Source organism: Oncorhynchus masou, unplaced genomic scaffold (genome assembly GCF_036934945.1).
Source record: "Oncorhynchus masou masou isolate Uvic2021 unplaced genomic scaffold, UVic_Omas_1.1 unplaced_scaffold_1989, whole genome shotgun sequence".
NCBI lineage: Eukaryota > Metazoa > Chordata > Actinopteri > Salmoniformes > Salmonidae > Oncorhynchus > Oncorhynchus masou.
Window position 1 is genome coordinate 56,176 of NW_027008480.1, and position 15,697 is coordinate 71,872.

Genomic DNA, 15,697 nt, shown 5'->3' on the forward strand with positions numbered 1-15,697 from the left:
ATCTAAATTACAATTATACAAATCTAAAAGTAACTTTATTGCCATTGCCAAAACGAGCTTACATAAAGCCAACAAATAAAAACAATCTCAGCCTGCAGATAGAAAATATCCTGATGAAATAAATATCATATGAATCAAATTGGCTACACATGGCCTGTCTGCAAGAAACTTGAAACATTGTATTAACTATTAATTTGGTCTGGCCTGTGCTAGCAAACTTGCAACATTGTATAAAATATTTTGGGCCCTTAGAGTTTCCCATGACAGTGAGCTCCAGACAGACAGACAGACACAGGTGTAGGCTATTTTGCGCAGAGGATAAGAAGTAATTAGGTAAGCCTGTTTTATGACGTTTCCACCAGATCAGAGCATGACATTTTTGGTGGTTGTCAAAAGGGAGAAAGTTGGACATTTTCAAATTGGCTACGTTGAGGAACTATTGTCAATCTCAATGGATGTAGAAACAGACTTCGCTGGACGAGTCCACTCAGACAGGCAATGGACGAGTCCACACAGACAGGCAATGGACGCGTCCACACAGACAGGCAATGGACGCGTCCACACAGACAGGCAATGGACGCGTCCACTCAGACAGGCAATGGACGAGTCCACTCAGACAGGCAATGGACGAGTCCACTCAGACAGACAATGGACGAGTCCACTCAGACAGGCAATGGACGAGTCCACTCAGACAGGCAATGGACGAGTCCACACAGACAGGCAATGGACGAGTCCACACAGGCAGGCAATGGACGAGTCCACACAGGCAGGCAATGGACGAGTCCACACAGGCAGGCAATGGACGAGTCCACACAGGCAGGCAATGGACGAGTCCACACAGGCAGGCAATGGACGAGTCCACACAGACAGGCAATGGACGAGTCCACTCAGACAGGCAATGGACGAGTCCACTCAGACAGGCAATGGACGAGTCCACTCAGACAGGCAATGGACGAGTCCACTCAGACAGGCAATGGACGCGTCCACACAGACAGGCAATGGACGCGTCCACACAGGCAGGCAATGGACGCGTCCACACAGGCAGGCAATGGACGCGTCCACTCAGACAGGCAATGGACGCGTCCACACAGACAGGCAATGGACGCGTCCACTCAAACAGGCAATGGACGCGTCCACTCAGACAGGCAATGGACGCGTCCACTCAGACAGACAATGGACGAGTCCACTCAGACAGGCAATGGACGAGTCCACTCAGACAGGCAATGCACGAGTCCACTCAGACAGGCAATGGACGAGTCCACTCAGACAGGCAATGGACGAGTCCACTCAGACAGGCAATGGACGAGTCCACTCAGACAGACAATGGACGAGTCCAATCAGACAGGCAATGGACGAGTCCACTCAGACAGGCAATGGACGAGTCCACTCAGACAGGCAATGGACGAGTCCACTCAGACAGGCAATGGACGAGTCCACTCAGACAGGCAATGGACGAGTCCACTCAGACAGGCAATGGACGAGTCCACTCAGACAGACAATGGACGAGTCCACTCAGACAGACAATGGACGAGTCCACTCAGACAGACAATGGACGAGTCCACTCAGACAGACAATGGACGAGTCCACTCAGACAGACAATGGACGAGTCCACTCAGACAGACAATGGACGAGTCCACTCAGACAGACAATGGACGAGTCCACTCAGACAGACAATGGACGAGTCCACTCAGACAGGCAATGGATTAGTCCACTCAGACAGACAATGGACGAGTCCACTCAGACAGGCAATGGATTAGTCCACTCAGACAGCCGTGAATCAGACAGATGACTCGTGTGCCATACATATTTTATATATACTGTATATATATTTGCCACTGCTTGACTAAAAAACGCCTGGTTGACCAACAGCCTATGTATCGACCAAACAATCTACCAGTTGATTAAATGGGGTCTCAGTTCTAAAAGCTTTTCAACAGTCAAAGGCAAAAAGGGGCAAAAGGGCTGAAAATTATTTGTATTTTCATCCTCCTCTCACTATCACAAAGGTTATTAACTACACAGACTCATTTCATATCATCCTCCTCTCACTATCACAAGGGTTATTAACTACACAGACTCATTTCATATCATCCTCCACTCACTATCACAAGGGTTATTAACTACACAGACTCATTTCATATCATCCTCCACTCACTATCACAAAGGTTATTAACTACACAGACTCATTTCATATCATCCTCCACTCACTATCACAAGGGTTATTAACTACACAGACTCATTTCATATCATCCTCCACTCACTATCACAAGGGTTATTAACTACACAGACTCATTTCATATCATCCTCCACTCACTATCACAAGGGTTATTAACTACACAGACTCATTTCATATCGTCCTCCACTCACTATCACAAAGGTTATTAACTACACAGACTCATTTCATATCATCCTCCACTCACTATCACAAGGGTTATTAACTACAGACTCATTTCATATCGTCCTCCACTCACTATCACAAGGGTTAACTACAGACTCATTTCATATCATCCTCCACTCACTATCACAAGGGTTATTAACTACAGACTCATTTCATATCGTCCTCCACTCACTATCACAAGGGTTATTAACTACACAGACTCATTTCATATCATCCTCCACTCACTATCACAAGGGTTATTAACTACAGACTCATTTCATATCATCCTCTACTCACTATCACAAGGGTCATTAACTACACAGATTCATTTCATATCATCCTCCACTCACTATCACAAGGGTTAGTATCTACACAGACTCATTTCATATCATCCTCCACTCACTATCACAAGGGTCATTAACTACACAGATTCATTTCATATCATCCTCCACTCACTATCACAAGGGTTAGTAACTACACAGACTCATTTCATATCATCCTCCTCTCACTATCACAAGGGTTATTAACTACAGACTCATTTCATATCGTCCTCCACTCACTATCACAAGGGTTATTAACTACAGACTCATTTCATATCGTCCTCCACTCACTATCACAAGGGTTATTAACTACACAGACTCATTTCATATCATCCTCCACTCACTATCACAAGGGTTAGTAACTACACAGACTCATTTCATATCATCCTCCTCTCACTATCACAAGGGTTATTAACTACAGACTCATTTCATATCGTCCTCCACTCACTATCACAAGGGTTAGTAACTACACAGACTCATTTCATAGGACTTTAAAACACTGTCAGTTTGTCTACTCCACTTCTTTAGTCTCCTCTCTGAACACTCCAGATAACCCAGTTGTTCAGGGATGTGTGATGTCAGAATTACAGAATTCAACCTGTCAATAGACTGAGTCATAACTTACTGAGGTCTAATTTATGAAGATAACTTATAGATATATAGAACTTACATTTACATTACATTTAAGTCATTTAGCAGACGCTCTTATCCAGAGCGACTTACAAATTGGTGAATTCACCTTCTGACATCCAGTGGAACAGCCACTTTACAATAGTGCATCTAAATTATTAAGGGGGGGTGGTGAGAAGGATTACTTATCCTATCCTAGGTATTCCTTGAAGAGGTGGGGTTTCAGGTGTCTCCGGAAGGTGGTGATTGACTCCGCTGTCCTGGCGTCGTGAGGGAGTTTGTTCCACCATTGGGGGGCCAGAGCAGCGAACAGTTTTGACTGGGCTGAGCGGGAACTGTACTTCCTCAGTGGTAGGGAGGCGAGCAGGCCAGAGGTGGATGAACGCAGTGCCCTTGCTTGGGTGTAGGGCCTGATCAGAGCCTGGAGGTACTGCGGTGCCGTTCCCCTCACAGCTCCGTAGGCAAGCACCATGGTCTTGTAGCGGATGCGAGCTTCAACTGGAAGCCAGTGGAGAGAGCGGAGGAGCGGGGTGACGTGAGAGAACTTGGGAAGGTTGAACACCAGACGGGCTGCGGCGTTCTGGATGAGTTGTAGGGGTTTAATGGCACAGGCAGGGAGCCCAGCCAACAGCGAGTTGCAGTAATCCAGACGGGAGATGACAAGTGCCTGGATTAGGACCTGCGCCGCTTCCTGTGTGAGGCAGGGTCGTACTCTGCGGATGTTGTAGAGCATGAACCTACAGGAACGGGCCACCGCCATGATGTTGGTTGAGAACGACAGGGTGTTGTCCAGGATCACGCCAAGGTTCTTAGCGCTCTGGGAGGAGGACACAATGGAGTTGTCAACCGTGATGGCGAGATCATGGAACGGGCAGTCCTTCCCCGGGAGGAAGAGCAGCTCCGTCTTGCCGAGGTTCAGCTTGAGGTGGTGATCCGTCATCCACACTGATATGTCTGCCAGACATGCAGAGATGCGATTCGCCACCTGGTCATCAGAAGGGGGAAAGGAGAAGATTAATTGTGTGTCGTCTGCGTAGCAATGATAGGAGAGACCATGTGAGGTTATGACAGAGCCAAGTGACTTGGTGTATAGCGAGAATAGGAGAGGGCCTAGAACAGAGCCCTGGGGACACCAGTGGTGAGAGCGCGTGGCGAGGAGACAGATTCTCGCCACGCCACCTGGTAGGAGCGACCTGTCAGGTAGGACGCAATCCAAGCGTGGGCCGCGCCGGAGATGCCCAACTCGGAGAGGGTGGAGAGGAGGATCTGATGGTTCACAGTATCGAAGGCAGCCGATAGGTCTAGAAGGATGAGAGCAGAGGAGAGAGAGTTAGCTTTAGCAGTGCGGAGCGCCTCCGTGATACAGAGAAGAGCAGTCTCAGTTGAATGACTAGTCTTGAAACCTGACTGATTTGGATCAAGAAGGTCATTCTGAGAGAGATAGCGGGAGAGCTGGCCAAGGACGGCACGTTCAAGAGTTTTGGAGAGAAAAGAAAGAAGGGATACTGGTCTGTAGTTGTTGACATCGGAGGGATCGAGTGTAGGTTTTTTCAGAAGGGGTGCAACTCTCGCTCTCTTGAAGACGGAAGGGACGTAGCCAGCGGTCAGGGATGAGTTGATGAGCGAGGTGAGGTAAGGGAGAAGGTCCCCGGAAATGGTCTGGAGAAGAGAGGAGGGGATAGGGTCAAGCGGGCAGGTTGTTGGGCGGCCGGCCGTCACAAGAAGCGAGATTTCATCTGGAGAGAGAGGGAGAAAGAGGTCAGAGCACAGGGTAGGGCAGTGTGAGCAGAACCAGCGGTGTCGTTTGACTTAGCAAACGAGGATCGGATGTCGTCGACCTTCTTTTCAAAATGGTTGACGAAGTCATCTGCAGAGAGGGAGGAGGGGGGGAGGGGGAGGAGGATTCAGGAGGGAGGAGAAGGTGGCAAAGAGCTTCCTAGGGTTAGAGGCAGATGCTTGGAATTTAGAGTGGTAGAAAGTGGCTTTAGCAGCAGAGACAGAGGAGGAAAATGTAGAGAGGAGGGAGTGAAAGGATGCCAGGTCCGCAGGGAGGCGAGTTTTCCTCCATTTCCGCTCGGCTGCCCGGAGCTCTGTTCTGTGAGCTCGCAATGAGTCATCGAGCCACGGAGCGGGAGGGGAGGACCGAGCCGGCCTGGAGGATAGGGGACATAGAGAGTCAAAGGATGCAGAAAGGGAAGAGAGGAGGGTTGAGGAGGCAGAATCAGGAGAAAGGTTGGAGAAGATATGAGCAGAGGGAAGAGATGATAGGATGGAAGAGGAGAGAGTAGCGGGGGAGAGAGAGCGAAGGTTGGGACGGCGCGATACCATCCGAGTAGGGGCAGTGTGGGAAGTGTTGGATGAGAGCGAGAGGGAAAAGGATACAAGGTAGTGGTCGGAGACTTGGAGGGGAGTTGCAATGAGGTTAGTGGAAGAACAGCATCTAGTAAAGATGAGGTCGAGCGTATTGCCTGCCTTGTGAGTAGGGGGGGAAGGTGAGAGGGTGAGGTCAAAAGAGGAGAGGAGTGGAAAGAAGGAGGCAGAGAGGAATGAGTCAAAGGTAGACGTGGGGAGGTTAAAGTCGCCCAGGACTGTGAGAGGTGAGCCGTCCTCAGGAAAGGAGCTTATCAAGGCATCAAGCTCATTGATGAACTCTCCGAGGGAACCTGGAGGGCGATAAATGATAAGGATGTTAAGCTTGAAAGGGCTGGTAACTGTGACAGCATGGAATTCAAAGCTCTTACCATTCTTCTCCTCCTCTTCTTCATCTTTAATGATGACATTCAGCTCCAGTGTTTGACTGCAGTCTTCCAGCTTCACTGATGCCATCTCTGGATCCTGCAGTGCAAACTGGACTCCACTGTCACAATCAGGACCCAGTGACTGTAGGTTTGGACTCAGTGTGGAAGGAGAGAGGCAGGTTGGGTTTGTCCTCACTGTTGATGTTACCGGCCTCAGACTTAATCTGAGTCTGCCAGTAGTAATAAAGAGAAACGGACTGTTATTCTTGACAGTTATGACACTTTATTCTCTAAAAATATGTTAGATCAGGTCGCTAAACTTTGACAACAGACCATTTATTAATTTCCCATTAGACAAAGTGCACACCTTAAATTACACAACGCAGGTGCACATAACCTGCAGTAGATTTCCCGAATTCACATAAATGACTCCAAAACCATTTAGTACATGGTTGCAGTTGTTTTAGGCAGCACTATCACGATTTTCCTGAATAATCTAGATGGTGGGATTAAAGACATTTATAAACCATAGCACCCAATTTGAAGAAGGCAATGCTCTGATAATTGGCTGATTGCTCATAACCCATAGGAATCCCCACACAGTTGACTACTTTAAAATGGTAGAAGCCCTCAATGGCAATGTCCATCCTAAAACGGGTTACATAGAGGTGGAGTCTTCTCTCCATTTCTATGGATGACACAGACCCATGCTAAAACGTGAGTCTGTCTCTTCCTCGCTGTCTCCGCCCTGACAATGGGAGTCGGTGTCCCAAAGGTGGAAAGGCAGGGGACAAGCTTAGGTCCAAAACAAGCCTAAAGAAAAGCATTGGAATCACCTAGAAGTTTGAAAACTCAAGATAAAGCTGTATGATTTTTTGGCCCATATCACCCAGCCCTAATGGAGAACATTAGAGGAAAGTACAATACAGTCAGCAATCATCATTTATTAAAAAAACACACTTTCTATCCTCTCGTCGAAATAAAGAAACATTGACAAAAAAAATCTGCCCGTTGAACTTTGAGTCAATGGAAACCTGCCTAATGATGTCTGAGTGATTGGTTCAGATTTGGTCCGGTCTAATGTTTGGGCTAAGTCCAAAAAAGACATCGGTCCGTGTTTACTGGGGTATATCCTACAGTGTTTACTGGGGTGTATCCTACAGTGTTTCCACTGGGTGTATCCTACAGTGTTTACTGGGGTGTATCCTACAGTGTTTAATTAGAGTGTATCTTACAGTGTTTCCACTGGGTGTATCCTACAGTGTTTCCACTGGGTGTATCCTACAGTGTTTACTGGGGTGTATCCTACAGTGTTTACTGGGGTGTATCCTACAGTGTTTAATTAGAGTGTATCTTACAGTGTTTCCACTGGGTGTATCCTACAGTGTTTCCACTGGGTGTATCCTACAGTGTTTACTGGGGTGTATCCTACAGTGTTTACTGGGGTGTATCCTACAGTGTTTACTGTACTGGGGTGTATCCTACAGCGTCGGCCTATAACTCTATGAATGTCCACCCATGTGGAAGACCTACCGTTAGTAAAACAGTCAGTTGCATTGGCTTTATTAGTCCTGGTTCCTGTGACTAATCATGTTGTCTATTTAAGCTCTGAATAGGACCATCAGCTCCCCAACTTTATCAGGAGTTATCCTGCAATAGACTGACTGGGAAGGTGGTGTTCCACAGTCAAAGTCATACAATAAGAGCTAAGAAGATAATATTTGTGTAAACTGTTGATAATAGTTTTCTGTTGGTGTCACCTGTTTCATGGGTGCACAGTCCAACTCGTTTCATAAAGTCATATTAGAATACCCCCAATACAATGATGTGGTCTAATACACCCACAGTGGGATTTCAGTTTTTTTCAGTTTATTTTTTGTAAATTAAGTAACATTGGAACCATGTTTTGCGTTTCGATGTCACTATTTTGTATCAGTTTATCACTTTCAGAGAGAGACTTTTATTTTGAGTGCGAACCACATTATCCACTATTGTGGTTAGCTTCATATGGGGACAAGCGGGTTCCAGGCCTATGTCCAGCTGGAGGACGGAGATGTTGGCCACATTCAGATATAAATGTATTATGTAGAATAAACATGCCTCTGATTCTAAGGAATCATCTCAATTCTATTCATGGCATTTCTATCTGCAACTTTCCACAACATTTTTGTACTGAACATCCCCAGGCGAAACCCACTGAGCTAAGTACGAAACTGCAAAGCCTAACAAATGAACGTGTTGTGGACCCCGCGCCGTGTGATTTTTTTTATTTTTATCACGTCGTTCACTCACTCGGTTTGACACAAAACCTTTCCCAAACGTGATAATACCTTGATTGGTTTGTTATCTAACATGTCATAACGTTATTTCGATAGTAGACCATTTAAAAGTGCGATTACATACCTGTAGTAATAAAGACAAAATGACAGCACAGTGCTGGCGTTTTCTTAACTGTAATGAATGGCGTGCGCCTACCGGAACTTCCGGTTCCCCCTCCCCCACCACCACAGTACAACAGCGACATCTATTGGACTGATCGACTAACTACTGCTAAAGCATGTAGAATATAAAAGTGAGATTGATTAGCGAGACAAATAAACCTTGGTTTAAAAAACTAAAGTGGTGTCTGTTTTAGTGTCTACGTTTTTCAACCCATAACATATGTATTGTAGATGATCTCTGTGGAAGGCCAAGAAGATCATCAAGAACCTCCGCCACCCGAGACACGGCCTGTTCACTCTGCTACCATCAGCCGGAGACAGGACAGGAGCATGAAACCGCTTTTATCTCCAGGCCACAAGACTGTTAAATAGTCATCCTTGATTTGATGTAGAGAATATTGGTGACTTGCAACTTGGCTTGTCCCAATGTATACTGGTGTCGTGACATGTATTGAGTAGATAAATACAGATATATATGATTTTGAATGCCTTGAATTAAACAAAAGCATTATATTTACTGTAAAAATCCCCCCCCCCCCCAAAAAAAAAAAAAAACTACAATGACTCAGTAGATCAATAAAGTTACAGTTCTCTAGCAGGGCTCCCGAATGGCACTGCGGTCTAAGGCACAGCATTTCAGTGCTCGAGGTGTCTCTACAGACATTGTGGTTCGAATCCAGGCTCAATTGGCCCAGCATCGTCCGGGTTTGGCCAGTATAAGTCATCATTGTAACTAAGAATTTGTTCTTGTGAACTCATTAATTAAAGGTCTCAGATGCAAAAACATGTTAGAGAATAGGTCAGATTTAGCTTTGTGATGCTCATTTAAACTTCTTGTCTTGTTCAGCTTCAGAAAAACATAAAATGTTTCACTTAAAATATGTTTTTTTTGTTTGACCAGTACAATTTCACGTACAAACTTTATTTTCATGGGAAAATCAATTAAGCCGGCTTCAATGGAGCTGTCCAAACATATTCTTCATCAATGGCTCAACTAACTAATATAGTTTTAAAATAACATTTAACAAACACGTTCTTTTGTTTGTTGATGTACAGATTATGTAGTAAAAAATGTCTCCCCCCAAACTAATGGTAATAACTGATAATCACACCATCTCTATCTGATACATGCAGGGTCTGCTTGCTCATTACCACAGAAAACTGCAGAGGGAAGCACTATACCACCCAGTTAACCAGCCTCACAGAGGATATTCAACCCTAAGGGCAAATCCAAGATCATCTCAATATCTTTACAGTAGAAGCTAACAAAACACACCAAAACTGACAAGGTGCACACTGATCAGAAAAGTAAAGAGAGGCTAAAATTCTATGCTCCTTTTCCTCTGCACAGTTCTCTCACACTGAGAAACAATAGGATTACAGTAGATTGTGCAACAATGTATTGAGAATTAAGTGATGGGATGATTTTAATCTTAGCCAGTCAGAGAACAGATGAGGAATCTCACATTTATAGATTGGTGTCCTTTTAAGTTGCTCTGCTGAGAGAAACTTTTCCAGTCAGAACAAGAGTAGGGCTTCTCTCCAGTGTTGACTGATGAACTGTCAGATCCCTTGATATTTTGCAGCTCTTCCAACAGGCAGAGCAGGGATACAGATTCTCTCCTGTGTGTATTTTTAGCTTTGATAGTGTTAAAAAGAAAAATGCTATTGTAGCCTCTTTGCAATAAGGAATTGAGACCAAAAGCTCAAGAGAATTTTAAGAGTGTTTAATACCAATGATACAGTCAGCTGAGTGCATGCATTTAGAAAGCTCACAACACATTTTATACTCTTCCCTTATAGGCATCACCTCCCCAGCTATACATTTTATGGCCCCAAATGAGTTTCCCTCTTTTCCCCTGTGGAATGTCCATGGTCCTCTCTTTGTTTAGCCAGATGTCAGAATCACAACCCTTCCATCTTTTGTTCTGAGCCTGACCCTGCTCTCTGATCCTAAGCAATTTCATCTTCTCTGATTGGGTCAACATTTCTAAATTAGCATACACACAGTTTCATGTCCTAAACTCCATTAATCCTCACAGTAATCATTCACTAAACAGGATACACACTAACTACAGTTTAACTTGAAACATGTTACATTTTAATAGAATCCATCAGTTCTAAATGTTCCGTTGTCATGCTGTCTGGCAACACTCTTATCCCCTGTCTGGCAACACTCTTATCCCCTGTCTGGCAACACTCTTATCCCTTGCCTGCTAGCTAGCCAACTAAAATTAACAGGCACATCAAACCATGAAGCTAGAATAATTTCCTTTGACCTGTTTTTAAATGGACATTTCTTTGCATATATCCATAAAGATTATGTGGATTCATGATTTCAACTGTCAGACAACATGTCATCTCAATATTGTTTTGCAGTAGAAGCTAACAAAACCAAATCTGACATGGGTGCATACTGATCAGTAAAGTAGAGAGAAGCTGACATTCCTCTTCACAGATCTCTCCACAGTGAGAAACAACAGGACAACAATAAAGTGTTCTAACCTTTCTTCATTTGATCCAATTCACTATTACCACTTATTTTATGAGATGAGAAGTAAGTGATGGAGTGACTTTATTCTTAGCTGGTCTGAGAGAACTGATGAAGTTTCTCTCCTTTTGTTACCAAAAAGGTAGGTTAGTTTAAACAGGGGTCCATTGTCAATCCAGCGAAAAATACGTCATTAATCTGCAAAAGGCTTCGCTCGTTTTTATCCATTGGTGTGCTTAAGTTGCTCTGCCCCACATTCAGAGCAGGAGTAAGGCTTCTCTCCTGTGTGTATACGTTGGTGATTCTTTAAGCTGCTGTGCCGAGTGAAACTCTTCCAACACTCAGAACAGAAGTAAAGCCTCTCTCCAGTGTGTGTTCTCTGATGAACATTTAGCGCAGCTGATGTTGGGAAGTATTTACTACAGTCAGAGCAAGAGTAAGGCTTCTCTCTTGTGTATATATACAGTGCCTTGCGAAAGTATTCGGCCCCCTTGAACTTTGCGACCTTTTGCCACATTTCAGGCTTCAAACAAAGATATAAAACTGTATTTTTTTGTGAAGAATTAACAACAAGTGGGACACAATCATGAAGTGGAACGACATTTATTGGATATTTCAAACTTTTTTAACAAATCAAAAACTGAAAAATTGGGCGTGCAAAATTATTCAGCCCCTTTACTTTCAGTGCAGCAAACTCTCTCCAGAAGTTCAGTGAGGATCTCTGAATGATCCAATGTTGACCTAAATGACTAATGATGATAAATACAATCCACCTGTGTGTAATCAAGTCTCCGTATAAATGCACCTGCACTGTGATAGTCTCAGAGGTCCGTTAAAAGCGCAGAGAGCATCATGAAGAACAAGGAACACACCAGGCAGGTCCGAGATACTGTTGTGAAGAAGTTTAAAGCCGGATTTTGATACAAAAAATGTTCCCAAGCTTTAAACATCCCAAGGAGCACTGTGCAAGCGATAATATTGAAATGGAAGGAGTATCAGACCACTGCAAATCTACCAAGACCTGACCGACCCTCTAAACTTTCAGCTCATACAAGGAGAAGACTGATCAGAGATGCAGCCAAGAGGTCCATGATCACTCTGGATGAACTGCAGAGATCTACAGCTGAGTTGGGAGACTCTGTCCATAGGACAACAATTAGTCGTATATTGCACAAATCTGGCCTTTATGGAAGAGTGGCAAGAAGAAAGCCATTTCTTAAAGATATCCATAAAAAGTGTTGTTTAAAGTTTGCCACAAGCCACCTGGGAGACACACCAAACATGTGGAAGAAGGTGCTCTGGTCAGATGAAACCAAAATTGAACCTTTTGGCAACAATGCAAAATGTTATGTTTGGCGTAAAAGCAACACAGCACATCACCCTGAACGCATCATCCCCACTGTCAAACATGATGGTGGCAGCATCATGGTTTGGGCCTGCTTTTCTTCAGCAGGGACAGGGAAGATGGTTAAAATTGATGGGAAGATGGATGGAGCCAAATACAGGACAATTCTCAAAGAAAACCTGATGGAGTCTGCAAAAGACCTGAGACTGGGACGGAGATTTGTCTTCCAACAAGACAATGATCCAAAACATGAAGCAAAATCTACAATGGAATGGTTCAAAAATAAACATATCCAGGTGTTAGAATGGCCAAGTCAAAGTCCAGACCTGAATCCAATCGAGAATCTGTGGAAAGAACTGAAAACTTACAGCTGTAATCGCAGCAAAAGGTGGCGCTACAAAGTATTAACTTAAGGGGGCTGAATAATTTTGCACGCCCAATTTTTCATTTTTTGATTTGTTAAAAGTTTGAAATATCCAATAAATGTCGTTCCACTTCATGATTGTGTCCCACTTGTTGTTAATTCTTCACAAAAAAATACAGTTTTATATCTTTATGTTTGATGCCTGAAATGTGGCGAAAGGTCGCAAAGTTCAAGGGGGCCGAATACTTTCGCAAGGCACTGTATTGGTGTGATTTTCCCTGCTCTGTAGAGAAACTCTTCCCACATTCAGAGCAGGAGTAAGGTTTTTCTCCTGTATGACACGTTCATGTGCTTTTAAGGTATCCAATAGGGAGAAACTTTTCCCAGTCAGAGCAGAAGTAAGGCTGTGTGTATATGGTGTATTTTTAAACTGCTCTGAGAGAATCTGCCCCCACAGTCAGAGCAGGAAAAAAGCTTTTCTCCTGTGTGTGTTCTCTGGTGAACTGTTAGGTCAGATGATGTTGTGGTTAGGTTGCTTCCTGTGATCAACAGGTGTGATTTTCTTTGTTTATTATCCTTCTTTTGAAGCTCTTGTGGAAAACAGGAGAAAATTACTGTAATAATGATTGTGAGTAATGACTGTAAATAAGGAATATAAATAATTATTGTCAATAATATTTTTAAATAATGATTGCGAATAATGATTGATTGTAAAGAAATAAAGAATCAATACAACAATGTGACATTATCCATCAAAATGATGAAGGCCTGCTCAATGTTTGACCTCTGCTGCTAAAAAATAATACATTAAAACTTAAAGAATATTTCAGTTAATAGCTTTTTAATTTCTTCCAATCTGGTTTTACTGGCTACACTAGATGAGGTGCTATATTATTTAGACCAGGGATGTCAATCGTATTCCATGGAGGTCCTTGTGTCTGCAGGTTTTTGTTTTTTCCTTACAATTGAAACCGAGACAATCAGGTTTGGCAGTTCCTCACGAATTAGTGACCTCAATTGATCAATCAAGTACAAGGGAGGAGCGAAAACAATATAGAACAATATGGATTTTGGCCGAAGTTTTGCACATTTACTCATCAATTAAACATTTGATCTCAACACAGTTTTTCAATACAATGTGGACTAAGTTTTGTAAAGTTGTAAAAAACAATTGCGCTGTTTAGAAAGAGTGCAAAGGTATATTGAGTTATTGCCCACGAGCACTTCACAGATTAGGCTTTTCCTAATGGAAATATGCAGATTATGCTAGAATGCGTTTGGCTCAGCCCACCTCCTTTGTCTGTCCTCTATGACTAATTTGTTCCCATTGGAAACGACAAGCGGTGGTATATCTTGGTTTAGTCATAAAGCATCTTTGGTGGCGCTGTAAGGCGGGAATAGGAAGTTCCTGGCAAGCGCCAGAACTGTGTCGTCAAGAAGATAACCTTTGTGTCCGTTACATACCTTTAGTAATAAATTGAAACGTGTAATAGCAAGTTCAAATTTTCTAATAGCGAAGGAACATGTCATACCATGCTAGTTAACAAATCTGTTAAGGTATTATCACGTTTGGTAAAGATTTGATGTATTTTTTTGTGTCAAACCGACTGAAGAACGTGAAAATATTTTACAAGTAACATAGCTTGAGACGTTGGTTTTGTCTGATTGGATGTACATAGTTTTCATTTGAGATTTCCGAGCTCGTTTTGCATTATTGGTTTTGTGTAATATTCACGAGCTGGTACAATGGCGGCGCCCACTCTGCGTCAACGGACTTCAGTACAGACAGTGAGGGTGCAGCAGAGAGAGACAATTTTACCGTTGCACTATTGTTTTGGAAGCTGAACGTGATACTTTTTCTACATGTGTACGAATATTCAGACACATTCAGTTGTTTCTATCTTTATAACTGTTACTTTGGTATGATCGGAAATACTATTGGTTTTTGATGTGAAATAATACAGTGAAGACGCGGTTGTTCAAGAAAATATTACATAGTTCTGCCTAAAATACACCTTGTACTACATGGTTTTTGAGTCATTTATGTGAATTCAGTCAATGTACTATAGATTAAGTGCTCTTCCATTGTGTGATTTTGTGTCCCTTTCTCTTTATTACTACTGGCCGACTTGAATTAAGTCTGAGGTCCGTAACATCAATAGTGAGGACAAACCCAGCCTGCCTTTCTCCTTCCACACTGAGTCCAAACCTACAGTCACTGGGTCCTGATTGTGACAGTGGAGCCCAGTTTGCACTGCAGCATCCAGAGATGGCATCAGTGAAGCTGGAGGACTGCAGTCAAACACTGGAGCTGAATGTCAACATTAAAGATGAAGAAGAGGAGGAGGAGATTGGGACATCTGGTTCTCATGGTAAGAGCAGGTTCTAAGTTTGTTGTTCGTTCTGACTTCCCACGGTGTATGAAAAGTTGCAGTAGAACTGTTTCATGATGAACTGTTTCAATGAGAAGGTAGATGTTATTTCATGCTACTGAGACTTGCATGGCTTGACACCAGTTTTGTCAGTATTTGTTTTATTCACTGAGCTGTCTGGAGTGATCAGAGAGGAGACTAAAGAAGTGAAGTAGACAAACTGCCTGTGTTTTAAAGTTCTATGAAATTAGTCTATAGTTACTAACCCTTGTGATAGTGAGTGGAGGATGATATGAAATGAGTCTGTAGTTACTAACCCTTGTGATAGTGAGTGGAGGATGATATGAAATGAGTCTGTAGTTACTAACCCTTGTGATAGTGAGTGGATGATGATATGAAATGAGTCTGTAGTTACTAACCCTTGTGATAGTGAGTGGAGGATTATATGGTGCATAATTTTCACTCCTTTTGCCCATTTAGCTTTCCAACTCTTACCCACGTTTAGAAAAGTTTTTTCCCTTTTTGTGTTGTACAGCCTACAGATATGAATAGATACTGTACCAGCCTACAGATATGAATAGATACAGTACCAGCCTTCAGATATGAATAGATACAGTAC

At 43.3% G+C, this 15,697-nt stretch overlaps 1 protein-coding gene across 2 annotated transcripts in view; it reads left to right on the forward strand.

The window, feature by feature from the left end:
- Positions 1 to 15,697, forward strand: part of LOC135532690 (zinc finger protein ZFP2-like) — a 40,369-nt gene that overhangs the window by 21,066 nt on the left and 3,606 nt on the right. The window contains exon 4 of one of the 2 annotated variants that reach the window (XM_064960161.1): positions 8,738 to 8,990. The exons of the other annotated variant lie outside the window; for it this stretch is intronic. Within the exon in view, the coding sequence (XP_064816233.1) occupies positions 8,738 to 8,874 (137 nt within the window). The 3' untranslated portion in view covers positions 8,875 to 8,990. Of the gene's footprint in view, positions 1 to 8,737; positions 8,991 to 15,697 lie in introns of those variants that run through there. 2 annotated transcript variants of the gene reach the window in all.